The sequence below is a fragment of the Amphiprion ocellaris genome, chromosome 19 (assembly GCF_022539595.1).
Source record: "Amphiprion ocellaris isolate individual 3 ecotype Okinawa chromosome 19, ASM2253959v1, whole genome shotgun sequence".
Lineage (NCBI taxonomy): Eukaryota > Metazoa > Chordata > Actinopteri > Pomacentridae > Amphiprion > Amphiprion ocellaris.
The window spans coordinates 21,827,271-21,838,861 of NC_072784.1; the positions used below are offsets into that span (position 1 = coordinate 21,827,271).

Consider the following 11,591-nt stretch of genomic DNA (forward strand, 5'->3'; position numbering starts at 1 on the left):
GAATAGATAACAGTCTTTTTTTAATAACAGAGTCGAGGTCTCACAAAGGTCACATGGTCAACATTCTTAACATTAACGTGAGACTGTTCAGCGGCACCTTGCACTACTGTTAACTGATTATTTTATGTTTTTCTTGAAGTTTCTTAAGCACAAGTGACTGTTTCGGCTCTCAAGCATGACAAGATTTTAAATGAGAAGTGCAGCAGTGGTATGAATGGGCAGCCTGGCACAGCAGTGTGTGTGTGCTGATTCAGAGGGGGACTGAGAGGGAGGGGAGTCATGACAGATGACAGAAACAGTAACTGGATACCCACTCCGAGCCAGAGCAAAGTCAAGACATGAGCAATCACTCAGTACATATGCAGGATCAGACATGTGGAGTGACAGCCGGGGATAGTTTTTAGGTTATTATTAGGTTTCTGCTCTGTGCTGGTCATCTCTTCGAGGAATAAAATACACTCAGTTGCCACTTTATTAATGTTAATTCAGCTAAAACCAATGCAGTTTAGCAGAACAGCCCTGAAATAAATGCTCCCTGAGTGAAGCCTTTTTGCTGGGCCTGTTTTAGCTAGGGATGTGAATGGATTTTATAACATGGAGAGATGTTTCTGTAACTTGGCACATCCTCGTTTAAAAAATGGGGCGGACAAAATTATAGAAATACCTGTCAGGAGAAAGCAATACCTAACATCACCACAAACTGCAGGCTCCACAATGATTATAAAGTTTAATCAACTGCAGGTTCAACTTTCATTTAGGCAGGATTTATTGCAGCCAAGTAACTGGCAGCTGAGCATAGGAAAGCACATATTTTGCAAATATAGACGATCCGTATTATTCCAGTACACATGATTCAACTCAAAGGTGCATTAAAATCAGTGTGCAAGTATTTAGAATCAACCACAGCCTACATGAATCTTATTTCACAAACATGTCCTACTGCTATTTTACATCTGTGTTTGACAGATTCTGCAAAATGCTTGTAGCTTCAGAGGAAATCTCTGGTAAATTTCCACCATACGCTGCGTCAAATTTTCAGCTCTTTGTAATACATGTAATTTTATTAAAATTTATTTTTGTTAACCCTTACATGCATGAGTGAATGGACCCTACACTCTTCCATAAGTGGGTCAAAATGTCCCGTATAAGAATCAGTGTGTTTTTATGACATTATTGTCATTGTGATTAAGAATAATAGTTAGCATTGTTGTTTGTATTATTATTTTGTCTACACAAGAAAGATTTCATGTTTGAAATATGTTTATTTTTCACTTTATAACAGATTTTTAACATTTTGATGATTGAAAAAGAAGAATATTACACAGAACAACAACAGAAGAATGTCAACATGCATTTTGTTGACATTTTTCCACTCTTTTCCTCTAACTGTTGCTGCTCTCTGTCCCTTCAAGTTTGTTCACTGCATCACCTCTTGTATGATATTACCAGTGATAAAGAGCTTGGGGTCGTAATACAAATATTACAATTTTTTAAAAGTATAAAAGATAATTTTAAAATCAATATGTTGTGATATCGAAAACATATTTTTGGAGGAATAGCTGTAAAATGAAATGATAAAAGCTTTTCATTACAAAGATATTGCAAGAAAATAATCTCACTGGGTCATTTTTGTCCCGCTTTTGCATCTAAAGGCAACACCAAGGTCAAAATAAGGGCTGTGACCACTTCAAGTGATGCAGGTTACTCTTGCAATGTCAAATAGCAGCCTAAAACCATCATCTCCAACACAGCAGGTCATCGTTTTCACATCATTCTCCAGGACAATTTTCTCAGCAGGACTGAATTCCACAGAATCTTCTCAGTGAGGAGAAATTAGATGATCACCTATTTGTGATACATCCCCATCACACAATTTTGCAATCAGTTGCATTCCATGGCGCTCCTCAACTCCACACATCACCTTTATCAGTCGCTATTACTTCTCTCCTCTGTCTTCACCTGGCATTTGTTCCTTCATAGAGACACAAAAGCAACAGTTGAGTTTTTTCTGTCCCAGCAGTTCACCGATAAATGACCCCACAGAGGTAGTAGAGGGAGCAGCTGCTACCAGCACACATGTAAAATGACAGAAGTCAACAACAAAAAAAAGTCTGTTCCCTTCTTTAAACTGGTTCTAGTGTGCATCAAGGAAACCAAATTGGTTCAAATATGAGTCTAAGTTTATAAAACATTCAGTCAGCAGGCTGAATTAAAGAAAACTGTTTCACTGACTGGATAATAGATAGCTACACGAAATACAAAATGAAAGCAAAGAAAAACTGTGCTCAGGATGTTTCTCATTTTATGCACTTTAAAGCATCCAAACAGGCCAAATGATATTATAATCACAGTCATTTAAGCATATTATTACCTAGCGACTATTAAACTTGGAAATTAGGTAAGCTGAATCATCGCCACAGCGAGCTATTCCAAATGTCAACAGGAGAAGAAGATAAGAAAATTTCAAAGCCCAGGTGTTGACAGTAAAATTACGTTTCATTCAGCTGTTTCAGTTTGTGTCTGCTGCCTGTTCTGATGATTAATGTCCACACTCCCCCTGGTGTCCATGTTTATGAAACAATTCCCTCATCAGTTTAAATACGCTCAAACCCAAGCCCACCTGACTAAATTCAACTTTACCATTTATGCACTTCAAATTTTTTACATTCTATTTTGATATTTCAGTGACATTTTGACATTTTTATTTTAATGTTTGCATTTGACTATATATTCTGTTTGTGCTGAGTTTTGTCTTTTTAATTTTGGTTTCATTTTCCAGTTGACATTTAATACTCCACTATTTCAATATTCACATTTATTTTCCTGTTCTTTTTATATGCAAAATTTATGGTGAATATTATTCCAGAGAGCACAGTAAATGCATACACTCTTTTATTCTTCTATTTTCTCCGTGTCTGGGCAAATTATCAGCCAATTTGGATGTTATCATAGTTTTACATGATGGACATTTTTTGAAAGCACACTTCAACAAGCTCTGGAAAGGGAAAGCAGTCAGGCATCAGTCTGAAATTTCTCTGGCTTTAGCTATAAATGTCTCCAGAGGGAGCTGAACTGAAATGAGAGTATCCTCCTTAAAGCTATGCCTCTATTGTCCTCTTTCTCTTCATTTACGGAAAACATGTTGTGGAGCCAGAAGGGAGCTGAGGGCTGCTTTTAATGATCTTCTACCATTTTTTCCAGGAACAAAATCTCTACCAAAACTGCACATTTTTGTTGCTTTGGTTAAACTTTCACAATCACATTGAGGATCACTGACATCACAAATGACAAGACATAAATTACACAGCCAATTATCAGCCTATTGCTGATAGTTAGCATTAGGACTCTCCACATCCTGAGTGAGTCATTGGATGCTGTTTTGCTGTTTGATGTAATCTCTGACGAGTACTATGGGTACCAAATTAAGCTCATTGCATCGTTGTCACTCAGTGTATGTGTAATCCATCAACAGTATCTACAGCTGGAAGAGCAGATGAGTATTTTAAATCCATTTGAATTAAACCTGGGGTTATTTCTGAACTCACATTTGTATGATAATGAAAGGCAGATGCAGCCCTTGTGGTGTTAATGTTGGCCTAATAGGTATGCAATACTATTAGTCTCTGTAAGTAAAAAAACAAACAAAAAACACTCTACTAATAAAGCACTCCCACAGCAAGGACTGAAAAATCTCATGCCGGAGGTTTTGTCCTTGTCATGACATATTTTCAGTAGTCTGCGACCAAACACTAAGATTTTATGTTAACAATTCACATTTGTGTCTTTCTCTAAACAGCCATGAATACAGACAACATGCACCACCTGGTGGCCATCTAGAATCAGTGACAACTCAAAAAAGTGCACCGTTCATCACAAATTACATCAGTACCAGCCACAGATGTAGTCAGAAAAGGTCACTCAGGTGTACTTTCCCCCCTTTCGTCACTGATTTTAGATTTCTGCCTGGTGACACATGCATGTGTCGGGACTTAACAATTCAATTCAATTTTATTTATATGGCACCAATTACAATTCAGATTGTCTCAAGACGGGGGGGGGGGGGGGGGGGGGGTGACAAGGAAACACGTTGGCATATATGCATGATATGACAAATATAGATGATACATACAAAATGATGCATAATGAATACAGAGTGACTGTGGATATACAGACCAACACTGAAACTGATTCATAAGTTTACTGTTGTGGCATAAAGCTCTGGCATTAAATATACTACATATATAGCTGGTATAGTAAGATGCAAACTGCATAGATGAGCATATCAAGTATAGTAAGGGTGATGCACAGTATTGGTGGAAATGGGCAGCTGGAAGCAGTGGGCTGGAGGAAAGACAACAGCAGCATCCCACAGTGATGGAGACTAAGCCTGTCAGTGGGACAGCAACCACAGATCAGAAGCATCCAGCTCTGGAACCAGGGACCAGATTTTAAAAGACTGGCTGATTAGAACACTGTTACAAAAATAAAACCAGTCAAGTTTGATGTGTAGCCATCTTGTCTTTTAAACTTTTAACTAAAATAGCTGCTTGTAGTAAACGGGAGGTTAGAGATGAGGAAGGTCAAATATGCATTTAAGTGCACTTATGTTGCACTGAAATTTGTCTAGTCAGTTCCAGGAAAGCAACTTATTTATGTTTTTGTCAACTAAAAAAATCAATTACATGTTTGTAAGTTTCCACAGAATCACAATGTGGTTCATCCAACAAACTTTATGACCTCTAGTGGTCAGCAGCAGTGAAGAAAGATGCCATTTACTAAAATAAAATATTCCCTTCTTCCTTAAGAATTCTGATAAAGTAACAAAGCACATATTAATGAATCCTTCTAATGCATTCTGATCAAGTTTTAAAGTTTGTTGATGCAACATTTATCACAAATCAAACACGAGATGTAAATCTCTTTTGGTGAGATGTGCAATGCCAAGGCCACTGGAGGAGGAGATGAAAATGGGTTCAATATGTAGATATTTAGATAGAGAGTAGGTTGGAGATGGGTCTTCAGAGAGTGAGGACAAGGAGCATTAAAAGGGGTCTGAAGCACTGGTTAAACATGAAAAATGGTTCAAGCTTTCTCTCAAAGGCATTTATAAAAACAACAACAACAAAAAAACATGTTAGTCTATCAAATAAGAGTTCTAAGAAAACTAAGATTCTACATAAATCTCCCGTAACATAAATTTTGTTTGTGTTGTTCAGTGTAAATTTATGAGACATACATCAGAAAACAAGCATCACATGATGATTTTCTGCAAAATATAGTGTTTACATTAAAATGTTGAAATGCCTATTTTGGTCATTTGTATTTAACAATACAGTCATCTTTGTTTCTCTCACCTCGTGCAGGTTATATGAAAAAAATATTTCAACACCATCTGTGAGAGGTTCGATCTTAAGACATATCAAAGAGTTTCTTTGCCTAATCATGACGACAATGTCTGAAAAGTTTTGTTGTCGTTGTTTAAAATCCCTGTGTGCAGTGCTACAGAAGTAAACTCAAAAAAAGAAACAAACAAAAAAAGAAATGTATGGTCACTCAGAGGCAAAGACATACACTACCAGTCAAAAGTTTGGACACACCTTCTCATTTAATGGTTTTTCCTTATTTTCCTGACTATTTATATTGTAGATTCTCACTGAAGGCATCAAAACTATGAATGAACACATATGGAATTATGTAGTAAACAAAAAAGTGTGAATTAAGTCAAAACATGTTTTACATTTTTGATTCTTCAAAATAGCCACCCTTTGCTTTGATCACTGCTTTGCACACTCTTGGCACTGTCTCAATGATTTTCTTAAGGTAGTAGGTCAGGCGTGTGACCGTTAACAAATATTTATCCAGTATTTCACAAAGATTACAGAAAATACTACAAAACAGAACATCGTTTTCTTTTCTCCCACTTTCATCATCCCACAAACCTGACGATGTATCTTATGACCCTTTGAAGGGGTCTAACGCTTAGGTTGGGAAAATTATCTAGCAGAAATCATTATAAAGCAATTAAAACAAGCTATGGCTTAAACATCTGCAGCAGTAAAATACCGCTTACACACTGCTGTACTAGTAACTATTTCATAACCAATACAGTGTTCTATATGACACACATGAATACTTCTTCCACCACTATACATATATTTTGCTGATAGTACTTGAAAAAGTATTTTTACTAAAGTAAAAGCACATTTGTACTTGTGCACTAATACTAGACTGTTGCACTGATACTTTTACTTAAGTACTATTCACTTTCGTGTTTTTTTTTTTTTAAATCATAATTAAATTCTGAAAGTCTGAAATGGCCGGATTATGTTGTACATAGACGCTTTAAAAAAAATAGAAATGTAAAACTGCTACGATGCCGTAAATTACAGACTCAGAAGCGAGGCAACAGAGACACGACAGACTTTGCACTCATTTACTAGAAAGTTTACAAAAAAAACTACAACAGGATGTGACGCAGACGGTCACAAACAGGAAGTGCTAACTCAGGATGAGCTCGGAACAGAATCAGGACCCCCTAGTGGGGTGGAGGTTAACTGGAACCAGGCTTAATGCACTAAACAACAGAACTACGAAAACTGAGCGGAAACTCGGTAACGTTAAGGCAGGAAAGTTAATGAGTAAACAGGATACGGAGTAACATTACTAAAGAGCGCCAGTACTGACTAGAGTAGTTCACGATCCGGCGACGAGTAGCGGCAGCGTCTGGCTTTTATGGAAGGAGGATGATGCGTGGTGATCACTCCCCGCTCGCCCGCAAATCCGCAGACTGTGATCGGCAGCACCTGTCCGCATTGCCACACGCCACCTAGGAGAGGGAGAGAGAGATGGGGAAAGGAAGGACAGTCTGCCACTACCTGGCAGCTGAGGTGGAGGGCGTGACAAAAATGTTCTGTGTGAAAAATGTAAAAATTTGCTCAAAAGTAAGTTAAACTCCTGTTTGAACCAGACTGCTGTCACTTGTCAACGAGGAAGAGAACGGGATGGTTTTAACCAATAGAAATTCGGCTCATGTGACGTTCAAACCAATCGGATTCAGCGGGAACCTTCCTGCGGGTCGGTGAGTATAAAACTGTCACCCGACTAGAATTTCATCAATCCCCTCTAACACTGGACTCTTAAACGTCCGTCTGTGGAGGCAAACTTTATATCTTCTCTTCTTAATCCAAACTTTTAAACGGACCAACTTTAAGAAACATGGTGAGTATTAAACTTTTTTCCCCACCAAATTAAATTCAATACTGTATTGAAGTATTTCATCAGGCAGTTAATGGAAATCAGTGAACAGATGTGTTTTTGAAAGTGCCGCCCTTTTAACTTTAATAATTGATTAAGCTTTCAGGCTGTTAATGAAACTTTACTTTTGACTGGAGGTTTGCTGTAACTGAACACAAATTCAAGTTAAGTCGTGGCTGGCTATCAGGTTTGTACACGTTGACCCAGTTAGCAAAGGTCAAAGTGAAGCATTCCTCTGTTTCAGCACCTCTTTGAAGGGGCCTTTCCTTTATGCAACTGCAGCCACAGGCTAGTCACGCAAAATCTATTCACTCTGAGCTTTATGAAACTTTTTATGTGTAATATGTCAGATTCTGAAGGCCTGCTGTGCTCAACTTTGATGTACAACAATTTGTTCTCAACACAAGAGTTTTTTTCTCCTGAAACACAGTATCTCCCCTAGTAGTAAGCTACTGTGTGGTATATTTGTTTGCAAAGGCTTTTCTGTTCACAGGCTGCCTGTGCAACATGTGTCAGATGATGGTAGTCATGATGTTCTATCTATAGCTGTTCTCCACAAAAGAACCTTTGTCCTCTTCCTTGAAAGTTTTAACTTAAGAGCATGTGATTTAAAGCTCCCAGCAAGTGACAAGGTCAGAACAGCACGAGGACCTTCAAAATCACAGCTACCCAAGCATAAGTTTAGAATTTTAACCCTTCAGAACTATTTAAAAAAAAAATTCACACAGTTTTTGTTTTTTTTTCCAACAGCGCGAGTGTATCTCGGTGCACGTTGGTCAGGCTGGTGTCCAGATTGGTAATGCCTGCTGGGAGCTGTACTGCCTGGAGCATGGGATCCAGCCGGATGGTCAGATGCCCAGTGGCAAGACCATAGGAGGAGGAGACGATTCCTTTAACACCTTCTTCAGCGAGACTGGAGCTGGAAAACACGTCCCCAGAGCTGTTTTTGTGGATCTGGAACCCACTGTTATTGGTAAGCGTTGTGATTGAGACAAACTGAAGTGAGACATTTAAATTTATTTTAAAGAACAGTTGATTCAAAGTATGTTTTTATTTCCTTAGATGAGGTGCGCACTGGGTCCTACCGCCAGCTTTTCCATCCTGAGCAGCTGATTACTGGCAAGGAGGATGCTGCCAATAACTATGCACGTGGACATTACACAATTGGTAAAGAGATTATTGATCTTGTTCTGGACAGGATCCGGAAACTGGTGGGTAAATTCAGAACAACTACTTACAAATTTATCAGCAAAATAGAAAATGAAGTAATATATGAATGACGTGCATCTTATATTTGGTTGCCGTCTCTCTCGTTCTGTGTTCAGGCTGACCAGTGCACCGGTCTTCAGGGCTTCCTGGTGTTCCACAGCTTTGGTGGCGGCACTGGCTCTGGTTTCACCTCCCTGCTGATGGAACGTCTGTCTGTTGACTATGGCAAGAAGTCCAAGCTGGAGTTCTCCATCTACCCAGCCCCCCAAGTGTCCACTGCTGTGGTGGAGCCCTACAACGCCATCCTGACCACCCACACCACCCTGGAGCACTCTGACTGCGCCTTCATGGTGGATAACGAGGCAATCTACGATATCTGCCGCAGAAACCTTGATATTGAACGTCCCTCTTACACCAACCTGAACAGGCTGATCAGTCAGATAGTGTCCTCCATCACTGCTTCTCTTCGTTTCGACGGCGCCCTGAATGTTGACCTCACAGAGTTCCAGACCAACTTGGTGCCATATCCTCGTATCCACTTCCCTCTGGCCACCTACGCCCCTGTCATCTCCTCTGAGAAGGCTTACCACGAGCAGTTAACTGTGGCTGAGATCACAAACGCCTGCTTCGAGCCATCCAATCAGATGGTGAAATGTGACCCTCGCCATGGCAAGTACATGGCTTGCTGCCTTCTGTACCGTGGCGATGTGGTGCCCAAAGATGTCAACGGTGCCATTGCTAATATCAAAACCAAGCGCACCATTCATTTTGTGGAGTGGTGTCCCACTGGTTTCAAGGTTGGCATCAACTACCAGCCACCCACTGTAGTTCCTGGCGGAGACCTGGCCAAGGTCCAGAGGGCTGTCTGCATGCTGAGCAACACCACCGCCATCGCTGAGGCCTGGGCTCGACTCGACCACAAGTTTGATCTGATGTACGCTAAACGTGCCTTTGTTCACTGGTATGTGGGTGAGGGTATGGAAGAGGGCGAGTTCTCCGAAGCCAGAGAGGACATGGCGGCTCTGGAGAAGGATTACGAGGAGGTTGGAGCTGATAGTATGGGAGACGACGATGATGATGATGGAGAGGTGTATTAAACAGACATGCATTCCGTTTTCTTGATCTGTGATCTGTTTTATTAATGTCAAAAATAAAGTTTGATTTTGGCTGAAGTATCGGTTGCTTTCTTAATAATTATACAGGACAGAGATGCAATTTCAGTGTTGGTAAAACCAGCGCAGAATACTGCTCAGTTTTTGGAGTCCTGCTAAGAATGTGCATCAAACTGGGACCACTTTACTTCAAAATAACCTCTGCCTAATGGTGTATTTATCTGGGTGAAGCTCTAATATACTTTGTTAGAGATGATGCTTTACTTATTTAGTCACTTGGGGGGCAGTGATGTCCAAACGAATGGAAACACTATCATGTTGAAGGAACAAATTAGCAGCTATTCTTCTGAATGAGTGATGACGTGTAAAAATGAATACTTTTAAAAAATTTGTAAAGGGCAAAATTAGAAGATGCAACATAATATAGGAAAGCGCTTTAGTCCAACTGACAACACATTCAGAAGTGTAGTACAAGTTCTTTCGACCATGTTTGGCAAAAATCATCTAAATCTTCATTGTTAAACCTACCAAAAGGCAAATCAAAATGGCTTTAAACATGAGACTCACCTGCACGAATTCAAGTTCACTTCCAGTTGCCACTGAGTTCATCTACCAGCTCAGGTAATGTGTCGGTAGATTACAGATAAAATGTGACACAAACAGAAGCTTCATTATTCATGAAAACAAGACAGAGCAAGACAATAACTTGGAGATTTCAATATTTTAAATAAAATGAATGTAAAAGATGAAAACATTAAGAGCAGCCAAAAATCACTGAAAACGTATGAAATTTTTCTTGTGTCAATAGAGGGGGAAAGCACTCCTTTCTTCTATGACTCTAGTGTCTTGGTCATGACACAATAATAAAGATGTAGTTCAGTCAAATGCATTAATGGACCAATAGTTTTTTTGTTTCCTAGTTAACATAATTATTAAGAAGCATTTCTGTCTCTGTTACACCAGATCACTTTTAACTGACTGTTTCACTGAAAACTACAGTGACTATCTTGGATTAAAATGTCTGAAACAGAATGATAAAGCTTACATTGGACATGGAGATCAACTTTTAATAATGACATCCTCCGTCAAAACCTGATGCTACAGAAGTAGCCAATGAAGTTGTTAGATACCTGGGTTTTTGTCTGCAAAGAGGAATTTTTAGGACAGGAGGTTTGGACTTCTAGAACTTGGGGGTTAACACTTTCGCCTTGCAACTATCGGCCTACCCACTTCCCGGCTTTCCCAGGATCTTTCAGCATGGAGTTTACATGTTCTCCCTGTGCATGTGTGGGTTTTCACTGGGTACACCAGTGTCCTCTCACAGTCCAAAAACATGCTGAAGTTAATTGGTGATTCTAAATTGTCTGTAGGTTTGAATGTGAGTGTGATTGTTTGTTTTGTGTCCAGGGTGTATCCTGCCTTCAACCTAAGTCAGCTGGGATAGACTTCAGCCCCCCTGATGAGGATTAAGTGGTGTATAGATAATGAATGGATGTATGGATGGAGGGATGGAGATTTCAACAAGCACCAAAGGAAAATCTCAGAAAATGTCAAAATATTAAGAACAATTTAAAAAAATAATTTTTTCAGCAGTTTTGCAATTTCATTGACTCAAGCATAAGACATTTTTTTTCATCAGATTGTCAGAAACAACAGGAAAATGCATAATTTCTGTCAATTAAGGTAACACAGGCTGATTAGCTCTATTGTACATGTGTATCTGACAGGGGCAAGTGGGAGTATAGGACTGTCATTTCTGACGTCGTTGACTGGTGTGAGGTCAACTATCTTCAGTAGGACAAAGGAGATGGTCATCAATTTCTGCAGTAGGAAGACACCTCAGACTGCAGCAGTGAACACCCAGGGTTGAGACATTGAGATGATGGACACATACAAATATCTGGGTGTTCACCTCAACAGCAAACAGGACTGGTCACATAATATAGAGGTCTTGTACAACAAGGGCCAAAGTCGTCTCCACCTGCTGAGGAGACTGAGGTCCTTTGGAGTGTGCAG

General features: G+C 39.5%; 1 protein-coding gene across 1 annotated transcript; it reads left to right on the plus strand.

Annotated features, from left to right (window-relative positions):
• Window positions 1–6,626: 6,626 nt before the first annotated feature.
• LOC111573660 (tubulin alpha-1C chain-like) lies at window positions 6,627–9,635 on the plus strand. The gene is made up of 4 exons (XM_023277933.3): window positions 6,627–7,218; window positions 8,005–8,227; window positions 8,317–8,465; window positions 8,580–9,635. The coding sequence occupies exons 1-4, from the start codon at window positions 7,216–7,218 to the stop codon at window positions 9,558–9,560; spliced, it is 1,356 nt and encodes a 451-aa protein (XP_023133701.1). The 5' UTR covers window positions 6,627–7,215; the 3' UTR covers window positions 9,561–9,635.
• The last annotated feature ends 1,956 nt before the right edge of the window (window positions 9,636–11,591 follow it).

Excerpts from the sequence above, each read along its gene's own strand:
- LOC111573660 (XM_023277933.3), top strand. Across the intron at positions 8,228-8,316 it reads TCTGGAACCCACTGTTATTG|ATGAGGTGCGCACTGGGTCC; the intron begins GTAAGCGTTGTG and ends TTATTTCCTTAG. Across the intron at positions 8,466-8,579 it reads TGGACAGGATCCGGAAACTG|GCTGACCAGTGCACCGGTCT; the intron begins GTGGGTAAATTC and ends TTCTGTGTTCAG.